This window comes from Vollenhovia emeryi, unplaced genomic scaffold, assembly GCF_000949405.1.
Source record: "Vollenhovia emeryi isolate VEMERY1.0 unplaced genomic scaffold, V.emery_V1.0 DF939136.1, whole genome shotgun sequence".
NCBI classification, from domain to species: Eukaryota; Metazoa; Arthropoda; class Insecta; order Hymenoptera; family Formicidae; genus Vollenhovia; species Vollenhovia emeryi.
The window spans coordinates 2,660,437-2,670,346 of record NW_011967230.1 but is presented as its reverse complement, the minus strand read 5'-3'; the positions used below and the strand labels follow the sequence as shown (position 1 = coordinate 2,670,346).

The 9,910-nt window shown below is 43.8% G+C and overlaps 3 protein-coding genes across 11 annotated transcripts in view; 2 read left to right on the top strand and 1 right to left on the bottom strand.

Annotated features, from left to right (window-relative positions):
- Positions 1-342: 342 nt before the first annotated feature.
- Positions 343-5,597, top strand: LOC105567667. Of its 5 annotated transcripts, none has more exons than XM_012022726.1 (5): positions 343-526; positions 1,230-1,462; positions 1,552-1,835; positions 1,919-2,222; positions 2,340-5,597. In XM_012022726.1, exons 2-5 carry the CDS (start codon positions 1,459-1,461, stop codon positions 4,106-4,108), a joined length of 2,361 nt encoding a protein of 786 aa, XP_011878116.1. In that variant the 5' UTR covers positions 343-526; positions 1,230-1,458; the 3' UTR covers positions 4,109-5,597. The 5 variants fall into 5 exon arrangements, with proteins under 5 accessions (XP_011878116.1, XP_011878114.1, XP_011878117.1 ...); XM_012022724.1 differs by having other exon boundaries at positions 343-692; XM_012022727.1 differs by lacking the exon at positions 343-526 and adding an exon at positions 740-1,020.
- A 79-nt stretch (positions 5,598-5,676) lies between these two features.
- On the top strand, positions 5,677-6,350 carry LOC105567666 (probable cytochrome c oxidase subunit 6B). The gene is made up of 2 exons (XM_012022721.1): positions 5,677-5,914; positions 5,985-6,350. The coding sequence occupies exons 1-2, from the start codon at positions 5,751-5,753 to the stop codon at positions 6,217-6,219; spliced, it is 399 nt and encodes a 132-aa protein (XP_011878111.1). The 5' UTR covers positions 5,677-5,750; the 3' UTR covers positions 6,220-6,350.
- A 51-nt stretch (positions 6,351-6,401) lies between these two features.
- Positions 6,402-9,910, bottom strand: part of LOC105567664 — a 10,725-nt gene continuing 7,216 nt past the window's right edge. The window contains exons 3-7 of one of the 5 annotated variants that reach the window (XR_001009377.1): positions 8,731-9,776; positions 8,357-8,635; positions 7,378-8,211; positions 6,820-7,280; positions 6,402-6,710 (exon numbers count right to left, since the gene is read on the bottom strand). Coding sequence is in view for 4 of the 5 variants with exons in the window: in XM_012022718.1 (XP_011878108.1) it covers positions 7,181-7,280; positions 7,378-8,211; positions 8,357-8,635; positions 8,731-9,776 (2,259 nt within the window). In the remaining variant the exon portion in view is untranslated. Of the gene's footprint in view, positions 7,281-7,377; positions 8,244-8,356; positions 8,636-8,730; positions 9,777-9,910 lie in introns of those variants that run through there. The other 4 variants (XM_012022718.1, XM_012022719.1, XM_012022717.1 and 1 more) reach the window with 4 other exon arrangements.

Here is a 9,910-nt window from a genome sequence, read left to right as displayed (position 1 = left end):
CATGTTTTGGACAGATCTGGCATCACTATTCCCCTTCCAGGTATATATGTTCTAAGGTCGCCACTCAACTCTCTCTCTCTGACCGCTCGATCCTATGGAGGGGGTAGGTAGTGCTCCTTCCAGTATGGTTATAGTTCAATGGTATAATTAGATACTTCCTTGAGTCCCAATCCGCCGGTATGCGTTCAGAAACATCACCCGAGTGCCCCAGCGTATCATTTTATCTTTGTTTAACGTACGGTGAGCAACAAGGTTAAAACGACACACTGGGACGCTCGGGTGATGTTTCTGAACGCAGCCCCGCGCATGCGCGGAAAACGAGACCAGTCTCCGACATCACTGGCCTAGAGACCCCAGACGGTCCCTAGTTCCATTTAAAACGCGAACGCGTCCGGCTCCGCTCCGGTCCGCGCGCGCCCCCCTTCCCCCGGACTTCTCTCCGTTTCAACAGTCAACAGTCCCGTTCCTGGTGAAAGGGAGTGGGATTCTTTCCGTCCGTGGTGCAGCTGGTGGGAAAGTCAATAGCGTAAGTTACATGCTGCGAATACCAGCGCGGCTCGGGGAAGCGAAGCGGATAAGAGTGCGCGCTTGACAAAAAGTGCGTGACTCAGAGCCGGAGTGCGCGCCTTCCTCGGCCAACGGGGCCTCTCCTTCGCGCGTTGCGCTGAACGACGCCGCCGTCCGCGGGCCAGGTAATTGAGGCGTCGTTGTTTACTTCCTTCCGGCGCTCGAGGTCCGAGTCCCCTCTGCGAGGCACCCGTGGTGTAAAGTCCCGATCATCCAACTCGCCTTGAACACTCGAGTCTTGGTTATGACACGCAGCCCGAATTTATTTCAGTTGCCCGAATCCGCTGTCGCACGACGTTTTGAGCCGCGGTTGATTCTCGTAACCAATCAGCAAATGGCTGACACGCGCAAATTGATAAGGCGATCGGTGTGTTTTTGCGACGTTTAACCCAGGCGTTATCACAGGACAGATAAGACGGAAGACAGTGGATTTTTGTTGGAGAGTGACCGGGGGTGAATGCATTTTTGAAGACGCTTGGAACGACTCGATAAGTTTATCAGGGGGAGATTGAGCTAGTTGTGCAAAAGTAATCATGAAATAGATGAACCAGAAATCCAGATATTTTTGCGTCAGAAAACTCCAAATGAGCTATGAAGAAACATTTAATTTCAACGAATCACTTAAACACTGTTGCTAATGGATATTTTTCACTGTGTTACAGTCTTGGAGCATTGGAAACTTTTGCCCGCTATTGACAGATCAGGTTTTACTTACAAGGGAGAAACGCGCGACTCGTGCGAAAACTACAGCATTCTCTTTCGGACCTAATGATGAAGTGACAATAATATTCAAATGGCACTGTAGTTTGGGATATGCTACCGTCAAGATGCATTGTTCCGGACGAACGTGAAGATTACAGCTGACCCATTTGCTACATCTTGCCCAATAATATGGGTAAGTACAATCAAGCAATACAAAATGCTGCTTTTAGCTGCTTTGACTGATTTTTATAAATTACTGAAATGACTCTTGTAATTGTTTAGTGATGGCAGGAAACGAAAATGTGCCAGGAACCTTGGCAGATGACCCGTCGTTATCTATGAAACTGCAATGGCTGCGCCAACGCAGGGAAGCCTTGCAAGAGAAGCTTGCCCAAAAGAACAACGAACTGAAAACCCTGTGCGTCGAGGAGGCGGAACTAACGGGAGTTTTGCCACCGGAAATACCTTTGGAGCCTGGCGAGAGTCCGCCAGCTTTTCGTAGAAAAGCAGGCACTTCCTTTTCGTATTCGCAAAAATTGATCAACAAACTGAAGACTGCCGACGTTGTACGATTCCTTTTAAACTGATGCACAATGGTACAACAATTGAGATATGTCTGATTAGAGTTATCGTCTGTTTACGTGCGCAGGAGGAGTCGGAGTTGGAGTTGGAGAGGCAAGTGCAGCTCGGGATCGTGGAAACTGCATTGAGTGTTATTAACGACCCTACGGAAAGTAAGGCCACGCGACGCAAGCACAGGCTCGCTTACCAGCAGAGTCAGCGAAGGTTACAAGAGCTGGAGACAGAGCTGAACTTTATTAGGCAGACTCGTGGTAAAACGCAGCGGCCAGCGCAGTTGCCAGTGCACGCAAGCAATTACAACACTCAGCCGCATTCACATATTAATGTAAAACACAGGACAAAGAAGCCACGACCACCGTTAGATAGTACAGGTATTGTGTTACACACATATATGTATGTGTGTGAAAGAGAAAGAAATATATTATAATTTCTTTTATAATTTTGCAAAATAACGCTTCAATCTGTAACATTTAATTTGTGCACAACAGGAAGTGAAGTAACGACTCCAAAGTCCATTGGAAGGAGTATACTTCACGAACCTGGTATTAGTTTGAGTCCCCTGGCACCTGAAGACAAATCAAACACTTATTCCGGGCATGGATACGAGGAGCAGTTGATACCGAGCGTTTGCAATCATCATCACCACAGCGGCAGTTATCCCGGCGTGAGCCCTGTTGAACAGCCGAATCATCACATTAAGATCGTGGAGCACGATCAGAACGACAATCACAACATCTATATTTTACCGGAGCATTATCGCGCGCGTACATATTCTCACGGGAGTGGCGGATCTCGCGGCCATTATCAGGACGAGAGAACGTATCGACCTTACGTGCCGAACACCTACACCGAGGACGAGCGTCAAATACGCTACCGTCAGTTCCAGCATCTGCAGAAGCAACAGCATTTGCAGGATCAGATGCAGCAGGCCCATAGACTGCCGTACACAGGCTCCTTCGAGTCCTACAAGCATCTTGACAATGCGGATATTGTGCGGAGAAGCCAGGGTAGCTACGACAGAGATTTCCGCTCGTCTCATTATCTCGATTATTCGTCCTACTATAAGAACAGCGCGCAATCTCAGCAGATTTTATCGAGACGAGATCGTGACTCGTCATTACCATCCAGTATCAAGAACATCTCGCGGCACAGCGGCGGCAGTACGTCGATCGAGGCGCAATTGCCAGCCGGCTACTGGGTGCGCCACAACGACGACATCCACTGGGTGAGCATGGACGAGCCTGACAGATTTGGCAGTTTGGATCGCAGACGCCGAAATGCTCAGCACAACGGTGGTGTCGGTGGTGCGAATCTGGATGCGCAATCGCGTTATCGCACGGTCGCAGTCGCGGGTACTAAAAGCTCGTCGAGCAACAACGTGACTGCGTCATCCCATCAGCATCACTCCGTCCACCTGCTGCCGTTGTCCGAACAACAAACGCCGGCGAACAACAATAAGATGCTGCTGCGCACACAGTCGCTGGGAAGCGTGGAGACCTGGCAGTCGAGTCACTCGCACGATTCGCACGACGGCAAGGACGCGTCTGCGGCGGAGTACGCCAACAACAATCGTAAGAGTCGTCAGAAGGAGTGGTACGAGACGTCGTTGGATGCGGGAGCGAGTGCGGGCTTGGATCACAACCTAGTCGTCGCGCGAAAGAGCGCGCATTATCATTCGAGTCCTCCGCCCGCTCGTGTAAAGACCGTCGCTAACGAGAACGCGAGAGACAAACAGACGACCGGCGGCGCGCCGCCACCGTTGAGTCCGGTGAACCGTCACAAGAGAGACAAGCCCGAAGAGCGGCAGCACACGGTGCAGCCGTCTCACCCTCGTTACGATCAGCCCGCAACGAGGCCGAAGGTGTTGGAGATACCGGCCGAATCAAAACCGTCCCCGGATGTCTGCGATAACGCGGTACAGCCGTTGGGCTCGCCGCAAAACTGCACGGTCGTGCAACCGGGAAAGTATCAGCCGTACAGGGAAGTGACGAAGCCTTTTGAGATGTCGGACTTTTACAAGTACTCGACGAAATTCCGCAAGAGGAACGAGGTCGCCGCGCAGTCTCAGGTCGGAAGCGCAGATTCGCCGCTTCAGGAGAATCACCCCGCGGAAACGGGCACCGTCGATCTGCCCAGGGATCCCAATTCCTATACTTTCGGACAGAATAATAATATTACTGCCAGTCCGGTACAAAGAAAGCTTTACCAGCCGGTACAGCGCATGACTTGTCAGCCGTACCTCTCATCGTTCAGATAATTACAATTTGCGCGCGCGTATAACGTAAGGTTTATTCATGCTGTCACGTTGTCACACAAATTTATACGGAATCGTTCATTTCAAGATAGGCTGGTCCTGTCGATAAATATTTTCTTTGCTCTTTAGTCAATTCGACTCGCAAATTGCAAGATATAAACAGGGTATCCTGCATTTATGTTTCTTCCGTTATGGCGCATTCTTTGACTCCAAACTGGTCAAGGAATGTAACATTGAACGTTAATACGATACGGTAACGAGGTATACATATTAATATATGGATATCTAATAACACCATTTCGTTCACATATCTTTCGTCTCTTTCCTAAGAATCGATAACTTACTAATATCAATCTTGACATATCCATCAAATTGTAATATATAGGCATTTTTATTTGGAGAAATTTTATTGTCTGCCTCGCGTATGTATGAGATGTACGAGATGTACTCCAAAAATGAAGAAAAACACAAGGAACTGAAGGGATGCAAGGATGCAATCCTAATCCCGACGTCGATTAATATTGGGACCTGAATAGTGCCTTTTAATGATAGAAGTATTAAGTGGACGATAATGCAACATCATAGTACTTGAAATTACATTTTAACATGAATCAATAACTTTACTGAAAATTATTCTCCACTTGTTGACTTCTAATACAATTACGTATTTATAATTACATTCAGTGATGGATTATACATACATATATATATATTTATATATATATCTTTTTCTATAAGCGACACAAACGGTAGCTTTTCGGAGACATTGTCAGATTGATAGGATATTAATGTTGCTTGTTAAACGCAGCTTTTGCTCGGTTATTGTATTATCAAATGATTTTGAAAGTTTGGAGTTCTGTTATACGCAGACACTCTATTTTTAGAGCTTCGTAGACTACCAAGAGTCTATCTCTTACGACTGAATATAAAATGTGAAAATACGCATTTCTATATACTATAGTTTGAAATAATATTCAACGCTTCTATATAAGAAATGATGAAAGTGTGTGTTCTTAACACAATAACACTGACATATACATAGATATTTTTATATATAAATTGTTCATATATGCGCGTATATTATATTTATATACCACTCGGCGTATAATATTGAAAGACAAACTCATTGGAGATTTTAGTTGTTTACCACAATGTGTTCGCCGGGAAGCCTAATGTTAAATCTGTATCTTGATTTATGAGATTCACGCATTAGTCGCTAGCGCTTGTCCTCTCGTATGTATCACGATTTATATCAGAATACCTTTCCTGTAAAAATGATATATACTGCTACTGTATAGTGTGTTACCTGAAATGACTTGGACTTGTTTGATTCACACGTTGGAAACGCTTCGGCATCACAGACGTAGACGAAATAGCCTTATGTTAGCTGTGATTAATTATGCGTTGCGCATTGTATGCTATGTTAAGAAATCTTTTTGTACTGCTTTATACGATCGGTCTCTTGTCAATAAAGATGCTAATTTAATTATAATCGCCGTATATATAGCAGAAATTTAAACAAGTGAAAAGCAGGGAGAGAAAATTTATAAATGACAGAAATACTCAACATTCTTAAAAAGAGGGATTCAGGATATGAAGTGAAATTATTAATATCGTAAAGCATACGTGATTGTGTTTAAAGGAAATGGAGGAAAAAGTAGATAAGCCAGCTTCGATACAGAAGCATAAAATAAACGAAAAGGAAAAGAAAAAGATAACTATCGTTGTAGATGAAGATGATCCTTGCCTGAAAAAGGATGAGACTCGCGAGGAGCAGAAATTTAAATTTTCTCCTGGTAATGACCCAAGGTACACTTGAAGTATTCATAATTAATTCAAGGATAACACTTTTTCCGTCATTTCCGTTATCCGTTTGCAGATTTCAGCAACAGAATCAGACACAGAGATGCTTCGTGATGTATACGGACTTTTATCGTTGTCAGCATATTTTAGGTGAAAATTCCGAAGCATGCACGTGGTTTAAAGATGTTTTCACGTCCATATGTCCGAGGGCCTGGGTAGAACATTGGGACGAACTTAGACTTACAGGCAGATTACCTTGGCACAAATATAAAACTCAGGGTGATTTCCCTGGTAACAAATACGGCGAATAAAGAAAGAGAAAGATTAATTTTCCAGAGTACAATTTAAAAATATTTGTTTTATAATATGTGAAATGGGATAATTAGACCATTATTACGATCGCATTTCTAATGAATAATAAGAGATAATTATATAAATTTATATAGAAAAGCATATGAAATATAAGACGGGGAAATGTAATTTACACTTTACCTAAGAAAAAAATATTTAACTTTTATTATACAGGTACAAGATTCATTAATATGAGGTAACTTATATCAGAGTACGAAGAAGAAATAACTGATCGTTCAATGATGATCCATAATCGCTGGACTTTTCTTCTTTTCAATCTTAATTCTTCGTAGTAGTTGATAGATTCTTCTTTTATCTATTCAACACTGACTGATCTTGCAGTTTATGACACTTTTTTCTTACAATTGTAAAAAATACGTACACTGGTAAAAAATTTTTTTAACTTTGGATAGAATATGTCGCTTAAAACTCCATATACCAACACGAGTTTCTTTTAAAAAAAAAAAACAGATCTTACATAAAATGTAAGATTTTTGAAATAAAAATTTCATAATTTCAGTATTGTGCACTAGAGCCTGCCATGGATGAAGACAACTTACCGATCTTCGGGTGTTGGCTCTGCATAACGCAATCCCACCTAATCGATATATCTACTTCTTAGACGATATAATCGATGATATCTGCAAATGCGAAATCAAAGACATTTGCTTGAAGGAGACGATTAAAGCTACTTTCTGTACACTTATTTTAACTTTTGCACGCGGTTCTATCTAGTATGTACATTGTAAATGATTAGAATTCAGTAGCCAAAATAATCAATGAACTAAACGCGCGAACTTATAATATCTGCAAATCGATGCGTTAACAATAAAATGTGCGATCCGCATTGACACGTGTGACGAGAAATTAGAACCACCTTACGTATATCACGTTGATTTTCGGTAGTATGTACGCGTTATTTCAGGTTTGATTCCTCGACTGGTGAATGTATTGGCAATCCTCATCTCTGCAAACGCCCATCATTTCGTATGGACATAAGATTCCATGGAGATTGATGTTCCTGGCGTAAAAAGTAACAGAAACCACAAAAGTCTCAAGATTTTTAGCACAGTGATGATCGAGTACCGTGATCAATCTTTCAAAAAAGAAAGACTCACCTTGACTTCTTTAAATGCATCAATATCGATACATAAGGTGCAACCGTCGTCTTCGTCGTTGCATCCGTCATTGTCGTCGTTGTTGTATCTATCGACGTCGTTGTCGGTGTCGGTGTCGGTGTCGATGTCGGTGTCGGTGTCGGTGTCGGCGACGGCGACGGCGACGGCGACGGCGACGGCGACGGCAATGGCGATGGCGATGGCGATGGTGATGGCGACGGCGATGGTAATGACGATGGTACTGGCATTTGCGGTGAGGTTCTCTTATTTTGTTCATTGTATTCTTGACTTAAAGAATTCATCGCTGACGATTTTGACGATAATTCTGAAGGTGCGGCGGAATCAGACTCGTCCGTTCTAATTTCTTCCATATGCTCATTATTTTGATCTATATGGCTACTTTGGTATAGCTTTGGTTCGGAAGACAACGCATTATCTCGATTGAGAAATGTGACTTGTTCTTCGTTGCAATGTTCCGATGTATTTGTTGAAGTTTCTACTCTCTTCTCTGTTGTCGACTGACATGAAATCGCTTGCGAGAAATTCAACGAAGCGTCTGATGTCGATAAACTCTTATCTTCATTAGATTGCGTCGAACGAGAAGTATCGCTCTTCGATCCCGACTCATCAAGCACAATTACATCAATTGTTGGATGTTCTTGCAACAAATTCTCCTCCTTACACGTGTTCTCCGAGATTTCTTGTGACAAACTAGAATAGGAATTTTCAGGAACATTATTACATTGGAGTCGCTTCTTCTTGGTAAACTGACGGGTGTGATTAGCAACCTCCTGGAGTTTCTCACTCAAAAGTTGAGCTACTGCTTCTGGCAACCTAAAAGAACAATCTTCATAATCTGAAATGCACTAAAGAGACAACGCAAGAATTTATTTCTGTAATTGCACACGATACAAAATATAATCTAAATTATTATATATTAAATGAGCCACACACGTCTGTGGCGCTTATACTTGCGTACTTGTAGTTTTTCCCCAAGAGCCGGTTACCTAGGGTCGAACAGATTTTGGACAGTTCGTCGCACTCGCGCCGTCCAACATTGATCTTTTGGCGTGCGGTTGAAACCTTTGGGCCCATGAGGCTAACGCGGTCACGCTGCTCTTGTAATTTCTCCTCGGCTACCTTCAGCTGTTCCTTGAGTTTTTTCACTTCGTTGGCCAGGGTGGTCTGCACGTCCTTCTCCATGTCCCACTGGCGAAGGTTCCCCGACATTTCTGCTAAATGATCCAAGACCATATACCTGCACCACACACGTAACACAATTTAATATTGAAACTTTGTAGCGCGTCGCTCGTTATTTACAGTTTATTTCATCGCAAAGTTACGTATGATTACCGTTTCGCTACTAATTTATGCTCGGTCTCTCTCAAGTGTCGCTCCTGCTCCACTTCTGGAAGACTCGCTAGGGAATCCACAGCAATCGCGTCAGATTTGTGACTGCCGTTATTGCTATCGTTACTTTTCGCAAGTACAGATGCTGAAGTATCGCGATTACTCTCTCGCTGACGTCCCGCTTCGTACTGGGAGAGCGTCAGCGTAGTTTCCATCGTTTCGTCGAGCTGATCAACATTCGCGGATGAATGAAGCAGCACGGTGGACGCGTTAGAAAAAGTACTATCATTATTATCATCGATATTATTTAAATCTTTCTCATTCGTAATTCCCGCACGGGCATCTGGCTCGGGTAAATTTTCATCACTTTGACCGACGCTTGCCATCGTGTCATCTCGCAAGATCGATCTATCATTTATAATGACGACTCGCTCGATCGTATCCGGCTTCAACAGTACTTGCATGCACTTACGATTTATCTCATCTGTGCTCAACGCTCTCAAGACAGGTTTATGCTGCTGCTGCTTGTCTTTCGCGGGTTGCTTCTCGAGTGAATTTTCGACCGTTTTTCTCCCACCTCCGTTGAAGCTCGGGACGGTAACGTTAGAAATTCGGATGCTGAGATCGTTCGGTATCGCTTTCTTACTGCTCTTAGCTTGCAGATGCGCGAGATTAGCATGTTTAGCGATATTCGCCGAGAGCTTCTTGTCAGCAGACATGCGACATACGTTTAACTCTGGCGTGCCTCTCGGCAAATTGCTCTTTCTTCCGACCTCCACCGACTTCCGATTCCCACCGACTTCCGCTTCCTGCGAATTTTTCTCTGGCGTTTTTAACTTATTCTGATTTTGTTTAATATGCGCTTTCTTCTCGCACGGCGGCAAGGACTTTACTGACGAACTCGCTAAGTTTGATAATTTATTACTGCTACTACTACTACTATTGTTACTTGCCACCTTCCTCTGCAGTTTCAACTTTTCGCGCTCCAAGATCTCCTGCTTCAAGCGCCGATACTCCTCTTGCTGCGACGCTGGAAGATGCCTCACGGCCTGCAACAAAGTAAGAGAATCTGCAGAACGAATTGGGACGGTTTCTATGATCGGTCAGTCTCTTCTTGAGTAAAAAAAAATTACGTTTCAAGTTACGTCTAGATCAGGGGTGGGCAGTTTTCACTGCCCGCGGG

Excerpts from the sequence above, each read along its gene's own strand:
- LOC105567666 (XM_012022721.1), top strand. The coding sequence starts at position 5,751 with ATGGAGGAAAAAGTAGATAAGCCAGCTTCGATACAGAAGCATAAAATA. Across the intron at positions 5,915-5,984 it reads TCTCCTGGTAATGACCCAAG|ATTTCAGCAACAGAATCAGA; the intron begins GTACACTTGAAG and ends ATCCGTTTGCAG.
- LOC105567667 (XM_012022726.1), top strand. Across the intron at positions 1,836-1,918 it reads AACTGAAGACTGCCGACGTT|GAGGAGTCGGAGTTGGAGTT; the intron begins GTACGATTCCTT and ends TTACGTGCGCAG. Across the intron at positions 2,223-2,339 it reads ACCACCGTTAGATAGTACAG|GAAGTGAAGTAACGACTCCA; the intron begins GTATTGTGTTAC and ends TGTGCACAACAG.